At 40.1% G+C, this 21,180-nt stretch overlaps 3 protein-coding genes across 5 annotated transcripts in view; 2 read left to right on the top strand and 1 right to left on the bottom strand.

Annotated features, from left to right (window-relative positions):
• Positions 1-21,180, top strand: part of LOC133545347 (zinc finger protein 391-like) — a 148,190-nt gene that overhangs the window by 84,490 nt on the left and 42,520 nt on the right. The gene's annotated exons all lie outside the window — the stretch shown is intronic.
• LOC133545309 (zinc finger protein 773-like) overlaps positions 1-21,180 on the bottom strand; it is a 40,631-nt gene that overhangs the window by 5,305 nt on the left and 14,146 nt on the right. The gene's annotated exons all lie outside the window — the stretch shown is intronic.
• The window catches only part of LOC133545304 (oocyte zinc finger protein XlCOF22-like), a 52,475-nt gene continuing 32,491 nt past the window's right edge, over positions 1,197-21,180 (top strand). Inside the window, exons 1-4 of one of the 3 annotated variants that reach the window (XM_061890745.1) lie at positions 1,237-1,442; positions 2,965-3,085; positions 3,429-3,651; positions 14,375-16,574. In XM_061890745.1, the coding sequence (XP_061746729.1) occupies positions 1,438-1,442; positions 2,965-3,085; positions 3,429-3,651; positions 14,375-15,906 (1,881 nt within the window). In that variant the 5' untranslated portion in view covers positions 1,237-1,437 and the 3' untranslated portion in view covers positions 15,907-16,574. Of the gene's footprint in view, positions 1,443-2,964; positions 3,086-3,428; positions 3,652-14,374; positions 16,575-21,180 lie in introns of those variants that run through there. The other 2 variants (XR_009804796.1, XM_061890746.1) reach the window with 2 other exon arrangements.

Below are 21,180 nucleotides of genomic sequence, written 5' to 3'. Positions count from 1 at the left end.
TGGGCTTCCCTGCTTAGGCTGCTGCCCCCGCGAACCGACCTCGGATAAGCGGAAGATGATGGATGGATGGATGGATATATATATATATATATATAAAATACCCATTTCCATATGAGTTGGGAAGTTGTGTTAGATGTAAATATAAACAGAATACAATGGGGCGAGGTACACCCCTTTGTCCACAAATGCGTGAGCAAATAGTCAAACAGTTTAAGAACAACGTTTCTCAAAATGCTTTTGCAAAAAATTTTGGGATTTCAACATCCACGCTCCATAATATCATCAAAAGGTTCAGAGAATCTGGAGAAATCATTCCACGTAAGCGACATGGCCGGAAACCAACACTGAATGACCGTAACCTTCGATCCCTCAGACGAAATGAGTTTCCTCCGGCGGGTGGCGGGGTTCTCTTTTAGAGATAGGGGGAAAAGGTCTGGCATCCGAAGGGAATTCAAAGTAAAGCCACTGCTCCTCCACATCGAGAAGAGCCAGATGACGTGGTTCGGGCATTTAGTCAGGATGCCACCCGAACGCCTCTCTAGGGAGTTGTCTAGGGCACGTCCAACCGGTTGGAGGCCACGGGGAAGAGCCAGGACACGTTGGGTAGACTATGTCTCCCGGCTGGCCTGGGTGCGCATCGGGATACCCCGGGAGGAGCTGGACGAAGCGGCTGGGGAGAGGAAAGTCTGGGCTTCCCTGCTTAGGCTGCTGCCCCCGCGACCCGACCTCGGATAAGCAGAAGAAGATGGATGGATGGTTGGATGTGTAACACAACTTGATGTTTCTTGAAAACAGTGTCCAGTTGTTGATGTTGTCGCTCCTTCTCCTCTTTTGTTGGACAAAGTTCCTCCTCGTAATCTGCTATTGTTTTTTGTTTTTTTTCTAACATCATAAATATTTCTTCAACAGCAGCAGTTAGTCGCTGAGTCACCAACACGCACATCATTTGTAATGTAGACATGTTCATACAATAAAAACAATTTACACTTACATTGGATCTCTGCTTTGATGTGTCGATCACTTCCGCCTCTCTTTGTTAGCAGCTAACAAGCTAAGCTAACCAGCAGGCTCGGCTAGCACGTATAAGTGCACACAGACTAATGTATCCGCATACAAACAATTAATAAGGACGTTTACTCTGTTAAACGACACACATGTGCACATGTACGTTGTAATTAAGACCTAGAAACTATAATAACCAAAACAACGTATTCTCCGCCAGACGCCATCTTGTTTCGTTCTTCCTCCTGTGTGACGTCTATGAGGTGTTCTCAACCGCAGAACAAATGTTGGCAAAACACGTGTTTCACTGGGACAATAGTGAGTGGTGCGCACTTCCTTCGCCCGGCCACAGAACAAGAGTAAAAGTCCCATTTAAGAGTTGCTGGTGTAACAATAGGAAGAATATATTCCACTCCTCTCTTCTACACGCGGCTTATGAGGTAATATAAATTATATATTTTTATATTATTTATCTTATTTACCTGATATGTTGTTCGAACCTAATGTGCTAGCGTTAGCCCGCTAGCAGGCCTTTGTTCCAAATGCGAGCGTTATTTTTTTGAGGAGTGTATTGTATATGTTCTCTATGAGAATTATTTTGACTTATTTAATACTGTAACTGTTTCTTTCTTGTATATTACAGTCACGTTTAACATCATTAAATATTTGTTACTAAAAAGGAACGAACGTCTCGTAATTTAAGTCTGGAATAAGTCACATGGTATAATAATAATAATATATTTTATTTGTAGAAGCGCTTTTCAGTGTACTCAAAGACGCTTTACAGGACAAAAAATGAAATTATTTAAATAATTTTTATTATTATTATGACCGTGTAATATAATATATTACACATACATTGCAGTGGTCTGCTTTGTGTTGGTGCTAACTTTATTAGCAATAAATACAAATAATGTTTTTTGCACGCACTTCTATTACCTTGATAACATCCATCCATGTTTCTACGGCTTGTCCCTTTTGGGATTGCGGGGTTCGGGGGGTGGGGGGGTTATCTCACCTGCATTCTGCGCACAAATGGAAATTAAATCAACTGATGTTTGTTTTTATGAATACACTATTTGCACCATTTTAAGTGATTAGTGCTTGTTTAGTCAGACTAAAATAAATATTTTATGAAATAAATGTTAAATATTAAAATTGGCTTTAATATACTGTACACAAGTTGAATATGCATCAATATTTTGTTTGTAATCAAATCATGAGGCACCCAAATGTTCTAAAATATATATATTTGTGTGTGTGTGTGTGTGTGTGTATGTATACATATGTAAATATTTGTATGTATATATACATTATATATATATTTGACATTCAGCATCCAACATTGCAGAATGGTTGGAATAAGTACTAGACAGGTTTGAAATTCCCCTAAGCAAAATTATTGCTATTGTGCATGACAATGGTGCACTTTATATAAAAAAAAAATGTTTGTTCTAACACTTGCCTTGTTATTGTTATGTTTGGCAAGTCGAAAGGACATGGTGCCAGTATGCGTTTTTTTAAATAAAGTATTGGAAAAGATAGGAATGTAGTTTGTCTTTTTTATCCGATTATTAATCGATTAATCGAAGTAATAATCGACAGATTAATTGATTATCAAATTAATCGTTAGTTGCAGCCCTAATATATATATACGATGTCCCACTGGGTGTGAGTTTTCCTTGCCCTTATGTGGGCCTACCGAGGATGTCGTGGTGGTTTGTGCAGCCCTTTGAGACACTAGTGATTTAGGGCTATATAAGTAAACATTGATTGATTGATATATATATATATATATATATATATATATATATATATATTCTAACACCAGCACATTTCTTAAGGTGTGAGTGAGGTTCAACCAACATACTATCGCACGGCCACACTCACTGGCCCTTGTTACACGTGCTTCGCTGCACTTCTGTTTGTTTTCTGTCGGGTTAAAAAATGTTGCTTTCGCAGAAAGAAGAACAAGGAGAGGATATTGCGCGTAAAAGTGAAGCCAACTAATCACAGCTCTGTTGTCCTGGTCACCAATGACATGAAGTGGGACTATTTTGGAGGTGCACGTCAAGGTTGGCTGGTAGGTTGGTAGTGGGAGGAGCGAGTTGGCGTCACTTGATGCTGCAGCACAATGAAACTTTTATACGTGTAGACTGACTTCATGCAGTCATGACGGTATTAAAATCCCAGCAGGAGGTTTTCTATAAGTTGTTACTTTTTTTATCAATAATTAATGTAAATGCAGAAAACAAGATCAATTACACAACTCATAATATTCAATAACTGATGATTATTCCATGTGTAGAAGAACATCACCACAAAGTGGTGTCAGTCCACTTGGAAAATATTATATTTGATGGACAAAAAATATTTGACACATCTGAGCTGAAGTTTGTTTGTGTTGTCTTGCGGACGTCCAACAGATGAACGCTCGTCAAGAAGAACGTCCCCTTCAGCAGCAGGAGGATCCACAGCCCCCCCATATTAAAGAAGAAAAGGAGGATCTTTGGGTTACTCAGGAGGAAGAGTTTGTTCCAGGGCAGGAGGAGGCGGATCTCAGCAAGTTTCCACTGACTGTTGTCTCTGTGAAGACTGGAGAGCATGAAGACAAACCACCTGAGTCCTCACAGCTTCATCACAGTCCAAGTAAGCACAACATCTAGATGTCCTCTAATATGTATGCTAAATAGTTAAAAACTGCTAGTACAACGCGGCTAACATTATAGGTAATGGTAGTCTTCTGTTGTGCCTTTTAAAGCCCCTTTAAAATCATCAAAATTACTCCATTTACAAACCCCGTTTCCATATGAGTTGGGAAATTGTGTTACATGTAAATATAAAATGAATACAATGATTTGCAAATCAATTTCAACCCATATTCAGTTGAATATGCTACAAAGACAACATATATTTGATGTTCAAACTGATAAACATTTATTTTTTGCAAATAGTCATTAAATTTAGAATTTGATGCCAGCGACACGTGACAAAGAAGTTGGGAAAGGTGGCAGTAAATACTGATTAAGTTGAGGAATGCTCATCAAACACTTATTTGCAACATCCCACAGGTGTGCAGGCTAATTGGGAGCCGGTGGGTGCCATGATTGGGTATAAAAACAGCTTCCCAAAAAAAGCTCAGTTTCTCACAAGAAAGGATGGGGCTAGGTACACCCCTTTGTCCACAACTGCGTGAGCAAATAGTCAAACAGTTTAAGAACAACGTTTCTCAAAGTGCAATTGCAAGACATTTAGGGATTTCAACATCTACGGTCCATAATATCATCAAAAGGTTCAGAGAATCTGGAGAAATCACTCCACGTAAGCGACATGGCTGGAAACCAACACTGAATGACCGTGACCTTCGATCCCTCAGACGGCACTGTATCAAAAACAGACATCAATCTCTAAAGGATATCACCACATGGGCTCAGGAACCCTTCAAAAAACATCTGTCACTAAATACAGTTTGTCGCTGCATCTGTAAGTGCAAGTTAAAGCTCTACTACGCAACAACATCCAGAAACGCCGCCGGCTTCTCTGGGCCCGAGATCATCTCAGATGGACTGATGCAAAGTGGAAAAGTGTTCTGTGGTCTGACGAGTCCACATTTCAAAATGTTTTTGGAAATATTCAACATCGTGTCATCCGGACCAAAGGGGAAACGAACCATCCAGACTGTTATCGACGCAAAGTTCAAAAGCCAGCATCTGTGATGGTATGGGGGTGCATTAGTGCCCAAGGCATGGGTAACTTACACATCTGTGAAGGCACCATTAATGCTGAAAGGTACATACAGGTTTCAGAACAACATTTGCTGCCATCTAAGCGCCGCCTTTTTCATGGACGCCCCTGCTTATTTCAGCAAGACAATGCCAAGCCACATTCAGCACGTGTTACAACAGTGTCTTTGTAAAAAAAGAGTTCAGGTACTTTCCTGGCTCGCCTGCAGTCCAGACCTGTCTCCCATGGAAAATGTGTGGCGCATTATGAAGCATAAAATACGACAGCGGAGACCCCGGACTGTTGAACGACTGAAGCTCTACATAAAACAAAAATGGGAAATAATTCCACTTTCAAAGCTTCAACAATTAGTTTCCTCAGTTCCCAAACATTTGAGTGTTGTTAAAAGAAAAGGTGATGTAACACAGTGGTGAACTACTCTGGCCCATGTTGCATCCATGAAATTCTAAGTTAATTATATTTGCAAAAAAAAATAAAGTTCATGAGTTTGAACATCAAATATCTTGTCTTTGTAGTGCATTCAATTGAATATGGTTTGAAAAGGATTTGCAAATCATTGTATTCTGTTTTTATTTACATCTAACACAATTTCCCAACTCATATGGAAACGGGGCTTTTGTATGTATATATATATATATATATATATATATATATATATATATATATATATATATATACATACATATCGTATTTCTTTGAATTGCCTCAGGGCATATAGTATGCGCTTGCCTTGAATTACTGCCGGGTCAAACTCGCTTCGCAAAAGAATTAGCGCTTGCTTAGTATTACCGCATGGTCAAACTTGTGACGTCACGAGTGACACTTCCCCTGTCATCATTTTCAAAACGGAGGAGGCTGATTTCTATACCGGTAATTTGAAATCGCATAAAGGGAAGAAGATTAAGAGCTATTCAGTAGGATTTAAGGTTCAGGCTTACATCACACTCAAATTTTTACTGATTGCCTTTGGTAAGTGCCGGAGTGAGAAGAGGTTTTAAAATAATTTGCGCATGCTTATTTTTACTACATGCCTTTGGTAAGCGCAGGAGTGAGAAGCGGTTTTAAATTAATTAGCGCCCCAGCGGCAATTGAGGGAAATACGGTATATATATATATATATATATATGTATATATATATTAGGGGTGGACAAATTAATGCGTTAATTACGTGTTAACTCATCAATCTATTAACGCCGACAATTATTTTATCGCATATTTGCGTATGTTGTTTACATGCTTTTATTTTGTTAACGCCTTTTCTTAACAAGATGGCATCTCCCGGGTGTACTTCGGCGTCGAGGGGCTCTTGGTAAAGATGGAACATTTGGCAAAAATACCGGACAATTCTGCAAATTTCATGGCTGGCTTACAGCGTGGTCACTCCGGGATCACTTACGACCGCCAGACAATTCTGAATGTGGATAGATCGGGCCGTTTTGGACTGAATGAGGCGTGCTTGCTAGACCGGCTAGCTAGCATGGGAATACTTTGCCGGCTACATCCAACGGCCTGTGAAGCAGCGGAGTATATGTGTTGTCTGTCTATTTATGAATAATGCAGACGAGGAGTGTTGGCTGAGTTCTTAACGTTTGCTTTCAGAGCGTGCATATCACAACATACAAGATGCTCGTCACTCCTGTTGCATGCTGGGTAGGGTAGTTCTTTTTTCCCCTGGCTCATAATATCACAAATAGTACCATGCGTTCAGTTTATCAAAGCACCAAGCAAACAATCTGAAAATTCCCATCATATCAATTCCTAGATATGGTCATAATTATTTTAAGTGCACTACGCAGAATAAACACAACATTATTAATATTGCTACTAAAAATAATTTGATCAAAAATTCCCTAAAACAGCCCACTACCTATAATATAGGTTTTTTAAACATAAGACCCTGATAAAAAAAAATGTTTCTGCTGTTACCTCAGAAATTGCCTGTTCAGATGTTATGATTGTGGCTCAGAGATTTGTATGTAGATTTTTTTTTTCCATAACAAACAGGATAACTTAAATACCCTGGCAGTGGCAATAAGCTTAAATGTTTGTATTTACATTTTTTGAGTTGATTTTCATAAAATATGCTATTTAACTGCTACTGTTTAACAAGGACTGATTTAAATTGTGTTTGCTTGACAAATGTTTTGGCGCTTTTGTTCATGTGGGAGAATATTCCAATAAAGGTGCACTACACACTACTTTTGAATTCATTTGTGGGCTTTGCGTATACAATGCAGTTAATCGCGATTAATCTGAGAAATAGTGCGATTAACTTCAGTTAAAATTTTTAATCGTTGCCCAGCCCTAATATATATATATATATATATATATATATATATATATATATATATATCTTGATTGGATTATCCAGAGAATAGTGCTCGATACCGTGGTAGAGCGCAATATGTAGGTGTGCGAAAAATCACAAGACTACTTCATCAATACACAACTGATTCATGAGGGGTTCCCTCAATCATCAGGAGATTTCAGGAGAGAAATCTCCTGATGATTGAGGGAACCCCTCATGAAACAGTTCTGTAGAGATGGAGTAGTCTTGTGATTTTTCGCACACCTACATATATATATATATATATATATATATATATATATATATATATATATATATATATATATATATATATATATAATATAATGTATATTGGGGCAAAAAAGTATTGAGTCAGCCACCGATTGTGCAAGTTCTCCCACTTAAAATGATGACAGAGGTCTGTAATTTTCATCATAGGTACACTTCAACTGTGAGAGACAGAATGTGAAAAAAAAAATCCAGGAATTCACATTGTAGGAATTGTAAAGAATTTATTTGTAAATGATGGTGGAAAATAAGTATTAGGTCACTTCAAACAAGGAAATTCTCTGGCTCTCACAGACCTGTAACTTTAAGAAGCTCTTCTGTCCTCCACTCGTTACCTGTATTATTGGCACTTGTTTGAACTTATCTCTATAAAAGACACCTATCCACAGCCTCAAACAGTCTGACTCAAAACTCCATCATGGCCAAGACCAAAGAGCTGTCGAAGGACACCAGGAAAGGAATTGTAGTCCTGCAGCAGACTGGGAAGAGTGAATCTACAATAGGCAAGCAGCTTGGTGTGAAAAAATCAACTGTGGGAGCAATTATCAGAAAATGGAAGACAGACAAGACCACTGATAATTTCCCTCAATCAAGATCTCATCCCGTGGGGTCAAGATGATCATGAAAACGGTGAGCAAAAATCCCAGAACCGCACGGGGGGACTTGGTGAATTACCTGCATAGAGCTGGGACGAAAGTAACAAAGGTTACCATCAGTAACACACTACGCCGACAGGGAATCATATCCTGCAGTGCCAGACGTGTCCCCCTGCTTAAGCCAGTGCATGTCCATGCCCGTTTGAAGTTTGCCAGACAGCACATGGATGATACAGCAGATGATTGGGAGAGTGTCATGTGGTCAGATGAAACCAAAATAGAACTTTTTGGTATAAACTCAACTCGTCGTGTTTGGAAGAAGAAGAATACTGAGTTGCATCCCAAGAACACTAAACCTACTGTGAAGCATGGGGGTGGAAACATCATGCTTTGGGGCTGTTTTTCTGCTGAAGGGACAGGACGATTGATCCGTGTTAAGGAAAGAATGAATGGGGCCATGTATCGCGAGATTTTGAGCCAAAACCTCCTTCCATCAGTTTGAGCTTTGAAAAGGAAACGTGGCTGGGTCTTCCAGCATGACAAGGATCCCAAACACACCGCCCGGGCAACGAAGGAGTGACTCCGTAAGAAGCATTTAAAAGTCCTGGAGTGGCCTAGCCAGTCTCCAGACCTCAACCCCATAGAAAAACTGTGGAGGGAGTTGAAAGTCTGTGTTGCTCGGCGACAGCCCCAAAACATCACTGCTCTCGAGAAGATCTGCATTGAGAAATGGGCCAAAATACCAGCGACTGTGTGTGCAAACCTGGTAAAGACCTATAGTAATTGTTTAACCTCTGTTTTTGCCAACAAAGGTTATATTACAAAGTATTGAGTTTAATTTTTTTATTGACCAAATCCTTATTTTCCACCATAATTTACAAATAAATTATTTAAAATTCCTACAATGTGAATTCCTGGATTTTTTTCCCACATTTTGTCTCTCACAGTTGAAGTGTACCTATGATGAAAATTACAGACCTCTGTCATCATTTTAAGTGGGAGAACTTGCACAATCTGTTACTGACTAAATACTTTTTTGCCCCACTGTGTGTGTGTGTGTGTGTGTGTGTGTGTGTGTGTGTGTGTGTGTGTGTGTGCATATATAGGTATGTATATATATATATATATATATATATATATATATATATATATACATATTTCTTCTGCTTATCCCCCCTTGGGGTCGCGGGGGGCGCTGGTGCCTATGTCGGCTACAATCGGGGGGAAGGCTTTACACCCTGGACAAATCGCCACCTCATCGCAGGGCCAACACAGATAGACAGGCGACATTCACACTCACATTCACACACTAGGGACCATTTAGTGTTGCCAATCAACCTATCCCCAGGTGCATGTCTTTGGAAGTGGGAGGAAGCCGTGGTACCCGGAGGGAACCCACGCATTCACGAGGAAAACATGCAAACTCCACACAGAAAGATCCCAAGCCCGGGATTGAACCCTGACTACTCAGGACTTTTGTATTGTGAGGCAGACGCACTAACCCCTCTGCCACCGTGAAGCCCATATATATATATATATATATATATATATATATATATATATATATATATATATATATATATATATATATATATATATATATTTTAGAACATTTGGGTACCCCTCATGATTTGATTACAAACAAAATATTGATGCATATTCAATTTGTGTACAGTATATTAAAGCCAACTTTAATATTTAACATTTATTTCATAAAATATTTATTTTAGTCTGACTGAACAAGCATTAATCACTTAAAATGTATATATGTATATATTATATATATATTATATATATATATATAATATATATATATATATATATGTATATGTATGTATATATATGTATGTATATTAGGGACGGCGTGAAGAGTTGTTTACTGATACTGATGGCGGTCTATGACTTGGCTTCCAAAAGAGCCTTAATGTCCTTGAAGAGTGGCCGTGCGCAACCCGAGGGTCGCTGGTTCAATCCTAGTAACAACCTCGTCACGTCCGTTGTGTCTTGAGCAAGACACTTCACCCTTGCTCCTGATGGGTGCTAGTTAGCGCCTTGCATGGCAGCTCCCTCCATCAGTGTGTGAATGTGTGTGTGAATGGGTAAATGTGGAAGTAGCGTCAAAGCGCTTTGAGTACCTTGAAGGTAGAAAAGCGCTATATAAGTACAACCCATTTATCATTTGTATGTATATATATGTATATATATATATGTATGTATATGTATTCTATTTCAGTTACTTTATTGAGTTTACAACCCCTTGCCGCTGATTTGTACTGTTTTTGTACTTATTTTGATTATTATTATTTCTCGATTGTTTAAATGTTGCAGTTTTATAAATAAAAGGTTAATAAAAAATTAAAAAAAGGAAGGCGGCAGAACAGAGCAGTATTGCCTTGTAACATCAAGTGTGCTAACTGTCGTGAAAGCACATCGACGCAGAAAGAAGTGAGAAGGACGCTAATAAGTCAGTGTTATTATTTGTTCTACAGTTTGAAATATTTACGTTGTATAAAATACATCTTTGATTCTTTATATAAGGATAAAGTCGTCTCGATGCGCTAGAAGCACTGTGCCACTTCTCGTGCTATCTTTGCTTGTTAGTTAGCTTAGCTCGCTAGTTAGCTTAGCTTGTTAGCTGCTAATAGAAGACACAAAAGTTATCAACACATCGCTAAGTAGAGATCAAGTGTGAGAGTAAAGTGTTGTGATTGTGTGAAAATGTCACCATTACAAATGTTGAAAGCGTTGGTGGATCAGCGACTAAGTGCTGCCGTTGAAGAACTATTTGAAGTGTTAGAAAGAACGATAGCAGAATACGAGGCGGAACTTTCGAGAACAAAGGAGGATTACAATCAACTACTGGACGCTGTTGTCAATAAATATCAAGTTGTGTTACACAGAACAAGTTTGTTTACTTCTTACTCTCACATCTTTACTAACTTTATATTTGATTAATAAAAACAAAATTACATTTGGAATACGTAATATAATCACAATGACCAGTGGTGGAACAAGTCAGAGCTGGGCCGGGGGCGGCCCCCATGACGGGGCGCCCTAAACCTAAATAATAAAGCAAATTCTAACATCATCTTACAACACACACATGCCTCTCTGGGTTTACCGCCAACAATCTTTAACCAGGTTTTAAAAAGTTTCCCAGCCATCAATTTTTGCTGAAATATGCATTTTCCCGACATGTATTTATTTTATCACTTTCACCACAGCATCAACCCGTTCACAGGATGTAAAAAAAATATCAAAGGGGATAAGATTTTTTTTTTTAAACTTTGCTTACCATTCACATCCCTAATGTAAGACAATAACATGTTTTTGTTTTTTACGTATTCTAATTCGTAAACAATTGTTAGCAAAACCTTAACTATCCTATTTCTAACAATGGAGTCAATGGGAGCGCCTTTATTCCGCCCACTAAGACCCCTAAATAAGAATTAGTTGATCAATATAATATACCCAGAATGCTATCTCTTTAAAACATGCTGTAAAAATGCATATCCTTAGGAAATATGCCTTATAATAGCCACAAACTGGAGGATACAGTTTTACATAGGATAACATTTTAAAAATAGTTTAAAGGATTTAGGGAATTTTCCAGGGTGTACCCCGCCTTCCGCCCCCCTGTTTGATTGATTGATTGAGACTTTTATTAGTAAAATGCACAGTACAGTACATATCCCGTACAATTGACCACTAAATGGTAACACCATTCGGGTGTTTTTTAAACAGGTTTTTCAACTTGTATGTATTCATGATAAATGAAAATGGACAAGAAGTAGAAAATGGATGGATGGATGGATGAAAGAAGACACATCACAGCTTAATGCTAACATACAATGGACGATCACATTGAGAGCCTAACAAAAAATAGCATTGCGATCGTTTTAAACTTGTACAAAGGTTTAACAAATAGGAGTTTACTTGATCAAAACTGACACAAAACAACAGATGCATTTTTACTTACATACTTACAATCCCCAAACTGTGTAGAAACTAAACTTCGTACTACTAGGCCATCATGTTCGTCAAACCTTAAAACTCTGATTTAGTATGGGACATAATACAATAGTTTCCACTCACAAAGACCCCAAATATCCAGATTTTTAACCGCTGATTTGTATTTTTGATGTTCAGTTGGCCGACTAGAGGAATTAGTTGTCATGACAGCTAACTTTATCTCCTCACATCACACGTTCAACCATCCTCCATTGCAGCAAATACATTACATTTCTTACAAGTCTTATTATCACTGAAGAACAGTAGAACAAGGCTTAACATGTTACACACAAAGGACGGGCAGGCTAATAGCTAAGCTAGCCACTAAACTAGCTTGAAACTAGAATAAATAATTGGTTAGTTATATTTCAAAATCAATTGGCATGTTTTCAAAATTCTTCCAATTACACATTTTTCAACTGATTCAAACCATTCCATGTTCAACATATTCCACCAATCCTGGACATTCAAACTATTATTTTTCCAAGTTAAAAAAAATTCCAGGAAATCCCATTTTTTCAAACCCTTTCTTGACCTTTTTTTCTGTCGACGACTCCTTCCACATTTTTCAACCGTTCCATCGTCAATCAGGGAAAAAAATGTTGTTTTTCGAACTTGGAAAAATTCCCGGTTTTCAGGAAATTCCAGGAATTTCATTAAACCATTTCTGAATTAAAAATGTCACTACTTTAACATTTCTCGACCGATTTGAAAAAGTCCAACACTCACCGTTCCGCTCACCATTGACAATTTTCCCCAAAAAATCGTGCTTTTCCCAAAATTACCAAATTTCCATGAAATTCCCATTGAAATTAATTAAATCAAAGTTCAGCGACTCCCACATTTTTCATCCAATTCAAACCGTTCCAACTTCAAGATATCCAGCCTGTTCAGGTACTGTCTGCTTCCTTTCAACACTTATTTAAAAATATTCCCAGATTTCCTAAAATTCCCAGTTTTTAGGGACATTTTCCCCATTCAAAATGAATTATCAGTTTTTCTAACTTCCACAATTCCCACATTTTTCAACCCATTCAAAGCATTCCACCTTCCGCACATTCCATTCATCTTAGAAATTCAAACAACCATTTTTCCACATTCAACAAATTATCAGGAATTCCTTTTATTTTTCTAACTTTATTTCCAACCCTCTGTACTGCGATGACTCCTTTCACATTGTTCAACCCATTTAAACTGTTCTACTGTCAAAACATTCCTCTTAATCAGGACAAAAAAACAAGTTGCTTTAGGAACTTGAAAAATTCCCGGTTTTCACAAAATTCAGTAATACCATTTTTCAATTAAAAAACTGTTACTACTTCAACATTTCTTGACAGATTTAAACAATTCCAACACTAACCAATTCAACTTGTTCATGCTCTTCATCATTTTTTTTTAAAAATCACGCTTTTCCCACAATTCCCAAATTTCCAGGAAGTTACCATTGATATGAACCTATTCAAACTATTCCAACATCAACATATTCCACTCATCCTGGACATTCAAACTAACATGTTCCCAAGTTTTAAACCAAATTCCAGTTTTCCTGGAAATTCCAACTCTTCAACATTCAAACCTTTCCAACATTCAAACTATTCTTACATTCATACTACATTCTTTCAGCATTTCAGTTCAACTTCAGTATTGGAGCATTCAAACACAATTCCTTCAGGAATTGCTTCATCTACCTCTTCTTATTATTATTATTATTCGTATTATTATTATTATTATTATCATTATTATTATTAAATGTAGCTTACCACATTGCATGCGTGGACTACATGAATGATGCCTTCTCAGTTCTCACTCAAACGGAATTTGAGTGTCTTGGAAACACACTAAATTAATCTAATCCATTATTACTATTATTAATAAGATAAACAAGTTATCTTTTCAAGGAGTAGTCAGTAATCTGATTACTTAATTCCGGTTTAATTGTGGCGACACTATCTAAATGAAACCCAAACAGATGTCATCTTTTTCGGCCAAAATATCGACTGTGCTCATGCGTTTTTAGTGTGACATGTCTCTAAAAATTAATGTGAAAATGACAGTAAATATAGTCCACCAGCAGGGGGATCTCATCACTAGTACTACTTCATGGAGGCTGGCATGTGGTACATTATTTCCTGTGTGTGTATGACTGATTCAGAGAGAGAGCAGCACACATTCATGTATGGCGTCTACCATAAAGGATTGCAGGAATGACTTTTAGGATGATTTTATATGAATAAAGTGGATTGGATGTTGGCCTGGGAAGGCATTCCCCTGAAGGTCTTCTTCATGTGTCAGCTGGAAGTACCCTGACTGCTGTGAGCGGAAACTGATGAGATTGTGAGATCATATGTCGGTGCAAGACAATGTCTCATGTGACTGAGCAAAGCTGGACTTTAGTAAAGAATGTTTGTTTTCTACTGTCCCGCAGACCTCGATGAAGAACATCTTCCTCATGAGCAGGATGAGGAGCCACAGCCCCCCCACATTAAAGAAGAAGAGGTACCACATTACCAACACATTAAAGAGGGAGGAGAGGAGCCACAGCCCCCCCACTTTAAAGGGGAACATAAGACGCCACAGTCCCGTCATGTTAAACTGACCCTTCACATTAAAGGGCAAGCGGAGGATCCACTGAACTTACACATCAAAAATGAAGAAGAGGACCCACTGACCCCATACATTAAAAAGGAAGAGGAGGACCAAGAGCCGCTGCACATTAAAGGGGAAGAGGAGGAACACCGCATCAGTCAGCCTAAATGGTTGGAGGAGTTCCCAGTGACTGGTGTCCCTGTGAAGAGTGAAGATGATGAGGTCAAAGGTGAAAGTGAGGAGAGGGGAGGGGGGGAGCCTCCAAGCAGCAGCTCAACACAACACATGACAACAGAAGCTGATGGAGACCACTGTGGAGGATCACAAGCAGACAAGCTCTTAGCTCCACTATCAGATAGTGAGGACACAACGTCACACTCTTCTGACACTGATGATGAAGACTCTAAAGATGATAAGACATGTCACACTGACAACACTCACTTCAAATGTTCTCATTGTGACAAAACCTTCAAATACCATAGTAAGCTGAAAAGACACATGAGAATACACACTGGAGAAAAACCTTTTATCTGTTTAATATGTGGTAAAGGTTTTGTAGAAAGTCACGCTTTGAAGGTACACATAAGAATACACACTGGTGAAAAAACTTTTATCTGTTCAATCTGTGGTAAACGTTTTAGTGTATGTCACAATTTGAACGTGCACATGACAATACACACCGGTGAAAAAACGTTTTCCTGTTCAACCTGTGGTAAAGGTTTTACACAAAGTCACTATTTGAAAGTACACATGAGAACACACACTAGTGAAAAACCTTTTTCCTGTTCTACCTGTGGTAAAGGTTTTACACAAAATCAACATTTGAGAAGACACATGAGAACACACACTGGAGAAAAACCCTTTTCCTGTTCAACCTGTGGTAAAGGTTTTACACAAAGTCAACATTTGAGAAGACACATGAGAACACACACTAGTGAAAAAACGTCTTCCTGTTCAACCTGTGGTAAAGGCTTTACACAAAGTCAAAATTTGAGAAGACACATGAGAACACACACTGGAGAAAAACCTTTTTCCTGTTCAACCTGTGGTAAAGGTTTTACACAAAGTCAACATTTGAAAAGACACATGAGAACACACAATGGAAAAAAAACATTTTCCTATTCAACCTGTTGTAAAGGTATTACAGAAAGTCAGAGTTTGAAAAGACACAAGAGAACACACACTGGTGAAAAATCACATTCCTGTTCAATCTGCAACAGAAGTTTTCGTCTTCGACTAAACCTTGTAGCACACATGAAAAGACACACAGGAGAGAAAGTGTTGAGTTGCAGCGTGTGTGGTGAAAGATTCTCTTCTAAGTACCAGTGTAAGAAACACAAGTGTGCTGGTGAGAACAGCAGCAGCAAATGAAACTGCAGGATTTGAAATAAACTGTCAAGACTTTAATGTTGACTTTCTATCAACATCAGCACATATAACATGTGTGACATTGTTGTTTGTATAACAATCTTTTTAATATGCTTCTACATTTATAGATTGGGTAGTTTGAAATATAGAAGTGTTACATATATGTATTTCTAGTTTCTAATAATCCCATAGATTAGCCCCGAATAATGATATACATATTTACTGGTTCACATCCGAAACATCTTCTGGACCACTTTATGAAGCATATTATTACTTACTTGATACATCATTTGTACAGTTGTCATTTATACAATTTTAAAATGTGTAATTTTATGAATCATTTGTTTGGTCTGTATAATCCATTTCATTAATAATTTTTATCCCTCTCTTTTGTAATTTGATTATTGTGTTATGATTGTTTTATACGTATGTTCCCAGACCTTTATGCAATATAAATGTGAGAGAAAATCGCTGAATTGTTTGTGGAAGGATGGTTTTGTTTTTACAAACTTACATTTGTGGATAAAAAAAAAATCCCCATTGTTGTGTTTTAAACATTTTAACGTTTTTTTTTTGTTTTTTTTTAACATCCCCAAAACAATAGCCAATATTGTACATCATCCCACAGAGATTTACTTTGCATACATTCATAAAATAAACTGTTTAATTTATTTTTGTAATTATTTTTTATTTGCAGGTCGTATTCAATGCAATATTCAAATAATAAAATACTTTTATCACTCAATGAGTGTATCAGCGACCAAATGCCTTTTTCAAACCATTGCTGTACAAAGATGGATTTGTTTCTCATTTTAATATAACAACAATTCCACAGTGGAGTATTGTGTGTGATGAAGTTGTGTTTGTAAATGACTTTCCAGTACAACAACACTTGCTGGTAGGGATGGGCACTGTTCACATTTCAACCGATTCGGAACAAATTCCACTACCTCGAAATCGATACCAGTCCTTAACGATACAACTTTTCGGTACTTGTGTGTGTGTTAATAGAAATAATTGTTTGTGATAATTAAATTTTAATTTTCATTCCAACATATAAAAATCCATCCATCCATCTTCTGCTTATCCGGGGTCGGGTCGCAGGGGCAGCAGCCTAAGCAGAAAAGCCCAGATTTCCCTCTCCCGAGCCACTTCGTCCAGCTCTTCCCGGGGGATCCCGAGGCGTTTCCAGGGCAGCCGGGAGACATAGTCTTCCCAACGTGTCCTGGGTCTTCCCCGTGTCCTCCTACCAGTTGGACGTACCCAAACACCTCCCTAGGGAGTCGCTCGGGTGGCATCCTGACCAGATGCCCGGACCACCTCAACTGGCTCCTCTCCATGTGGAGGAGCAGCGGCTTAACTTTGAGCTCCTCCCGGATGGCAGAGCTTCTCACCCTATCTCTAAGGGAGAGCCCCGCCACCCGGCAGAGGAAGCTAATTTCGGCCGCTAGTACCCGTGATCTTGTCCTTTCGGTCATAACCCAAAGCTCATGACCATAGGTGAGGATGGGAACGTAGATTGACCGGTAAATTGAGAGCTTTGCCTTCCGGCTCAGCTCCTTCTTCACCACAATGGATTGGTACAGCATCCGCATTACTGAAGACTCCACACCGTCTGTCGACCTCACAATCCATTTTTCCATTCCCGCGTGAACAAGACTCTAAGGTACTTGAACTCCTCCACTTGTGGCAAGATCTCCTCCCCAACCCGGAGATGGCACTCCACCCTTTTCCGGGAAAGAACCATGAACTCGGACTTGGAAGTGCTGATTCTCATCCCAGCCGCGTCATACTCGGCTGTGAACCGATCCAGTGAGAGCTGAAGATCTTGGCCAGATGAAGCCATCAGGACCACATCATCTGGGAAAAGCAGAGACCTAATCCTGCAGCCACCAAACCAGATACCCTCAACGCCCTGACTGCGCCTAGAAATTCTGTCCATAATAGTTATGAACAGAATCAGTAACAAAGGGCAGCCTTGGTGGAGTCCAACCCTCACTGGAAACGGGTCCGACTTACTGCCGGCCATGCGGACCAAGCTATGTCACTGATCACACAGGGAGCGGGCCGTCACAATCAGACAGTCCGATACCCCATACTCTGAGCACTCCCCACACCGCATGCCTTATCCATGTCCACAAAGCACATGTAGACTGGTTGGGCAAACTCCCATGCACCCTCAAGGACCCTGCCGAGAGTATAAAGCTAGTCCACAGTTCCACGACCAGGACGAAAACCACACTGTTCCTCCTGAATCCGAGGTTTGACTATCCAACGTAGCCTCTTCTCCAGTATACCTGAATAGACCTTACCGGGAAGGCTGAGGAGTGTGATTGTTGGAATTTACCCTCCGTTTTCCCTTCTTGAAGAGAGGAACCACCACCCCGGTCTGCCAATCCAGAGGTACTGCCCCTGATGTCCACGCGATGTTGCAGAGTCTTGTCAACCAAGACATCCCCACAGCATCCAGAGCCTTAAGGAACTCCGGGCGGCTCTCATTGCCTTGCCACCAAGGCACTACCTCGGCAACCTCAGCCCCAGAAATAGGAGAGCCCGCCACAGATTCCCCAGGCACTGCTTCCTCATAGGAAGACGTGTTGGTAGGATTGAGGAGGTATTCGAAGTATTCCCCCCACCGATCAACTACATCCGCTGTCGAGGTCAGCAGAACACCATCCCCGCCATACACGGTGTTGACAGTGTACTGCTTCCCCTTCTTGAGGCGGCGGATGGTGGTCTAGAATCGCTTCGAAGCAGTTCGGAAGTCGTTTTCCATGGCTTCCCCGAACTCCTCCCATGTCCTAGTTTTTGCCTCCGCGACCGCTGAAGCCGCACACCGCTTGGCCTGTCGGTACCTGTCTGCTGCCTCCGGAGTCCTATGAGCTAAAAGAGCTTCAGCTTGACAGCATCTCTCACCGCTGGTGTCCACCAGCTTGTAGAATTACCGCCACGACAAGCACCAACCTCCTCCACTTACACCTCCTCCAATCGGCCGTCTCGACAATAAAGGTACGGAACATCGTCCACTCTGACTCAATGTCCAGCACCTCCCTTGTGACATGTTCAAAGTTCTTCCAGAGATGGGAATTGAAACTCTCTCTGACAGGAGACTCTGCCAGTAGTTCCCAGCAAACCGTTACAATGCATTTGGGCCTGCCAGGTCTGTCCGGCATCCTCACCCACCATCGCAGCCAACTCACCACCAGGTGGTGATTGGTAGAAAGCTCTGCCCCTCTCTTCACCTGACTGTCTAAAACATGAGACCGCAAATCCGATGACACAACTGCAAAGTCGATCATGGAACTGCGGCCAAGTGCACATATGGACACCCTTATGTTTGAACATGGTGTTTGTTATGGACAATCTGTGACGAGCACAAAAGACCAATAACAAAACACCATTCTGGTTCCGATCCGGGCGGCCATTCTTCCCAATCACGCCTTTCCAGGTTTCACTGTCGTTGCCAACATGAGCGTTGAAGTCCCCCAGTAGGACAAGGGAATCACCCGGGGGAGCACTTTCCAGTACTCCCTCGAGTGTACCCAAAAAGGGTGGGTATTCTGAACTGCTGTTTGGTGCATGAGCACAAACAACAGTCAGGACCCGTCCCCCCACCCGAAGGCGGAGGGAAGCTACCCTCTCGTCCACTGGGTTGAACTCCAACGTGCAGGCTTTGAGCCGGGGGGGGCGACAAGAATTGCCACCCCAGCCCGTCGCCTCTCACTGCCGGCAACGCCAGAGTGAAAGAGAGTCCAGCCCCTCTTGAGAGGACTAGTTCCAGAGCCCTTGCTGTGCGTCGAAGTGAGTCCGACTATATTCAGCTTGAACTTCTCCACTTCGCGCACTGGATCACTTACTTCTCCGATTGGAAACGGTTGAAGAGGTCAGTTGCCTGGATCCTGAAAATAAGGACTCTACTGGAGATGAGACAAAGGAGGAAACTACTAAGTGACGACAAAGTGGATCAGAAAATGGTGCGCATTAAAGCTGCAATGAAACACCAAACTTAAAGATGAATATTATTTGTTTATATTCATGGCTCCATTGTAATTAGTTTTCGACCGTGTGGTGTGGTGTGTGGTCAGGTCTCGCTGCTGTGACAATGTGCCATTCAAGGTCAGCATACATAATGTTCTAGAACCTACATTTCATTTCATCTGATAGCTTGGAATAAAGTCATATCCAAACACATTTCTACAGTACTGGACATTCAATCATTTGCACGTGTCAAACTGGTCAACACCTGCGATGAGGTGACGACTTGTCCAGGGTGTACCCCGCCTTCCGCCCGATTGTAGCTGAGATAGGCGCCAGCGACCCCCGCGACCCCAAAAAGGGAATAAGCGGTAGAAAATGGATGGATGGATGGAAACTGGTCAACACAGTCGCCCTCAGTATCAGCCCAAAGGGCTGTACAATGATAATAAAATGCCTCATAGCCGATCATACAAATGTGATGAATTCATCTTGATACTGTCCTGCCACAGTGAATAGGTTTCCCTTTTTAAAGGGCAAATACTTTTCAGGGTCTTTTGTCTGGATAAAGTGAAGAGACCAAAATATAGGAAAACTATTTATTTTACAAATAAATTAGAATAAGTAACTCATTTTTACAGGTAGCTAAATTTGACAGGACACCTGCATCATCTTCTCAACAACACCCACATTCTTACCTACAACATATTTAAGAATGGCGGTAATAATTAAATACAAATTGTATTCATATACAAACAATTATTGAGGATGTTTACTCTATTAAAGGACATATATCTGCACATGTATCCACTGATTAAAAATACAGAACTAGAATGCCCATGTTTACACTTTCTCCATCAAACGCCATCTTGCTTTTTCCTCCTCCTCCTCCTCCTCCTCCTCCTTCTTCTTCTTCTTCTTCTTCTTTCTATTTCCAGGAACTAGTAGAACATCTTAGCTGTATTGCTGCCCTCCACAGGCTATTGACAGAATGTCCTACTTCTGTACTATGGCCCACACTACAGACTTGGACACAAACAGGACAGAAAGTAAAAAGCAGCTTTAAGGACGTCAAAATAAAATGTATGCATTCTTTCCAAGGGTTGCTGGGTGGCCGCAGAGGCTCCATGTATTACCTGAAGAAACATTTTGACTTCTGACCTTTTCACATTATTTATCTCATCTTTACTGCTGGAGTTCAACTCACTGAGGATGTAAGCTCCATTTTGGTATTTTAATTATCTTTAATTATTGATAAACAGGCTTAAAACAAGCCATTATTATCACTACTATCTCATGTTT

This window comes from Nerophis ophidion, linkage group LG28 (genome assembly GCF_033978795.1).
Source record: "Nerophis ophidion isolate RoL-2023_Sa linkage group LG28, RoL_Noph_v1.0, whole genome shotgun sequence".
NCBI lineage: Eukaryota > Metazoa > Chordata > Actinopteri > Syngnathiformes > Syngnathidae > Nerophis > Nerophis ophidion.
This window is presented reverse-complemented; position numbering and strand designations above follow the sequence as displayed.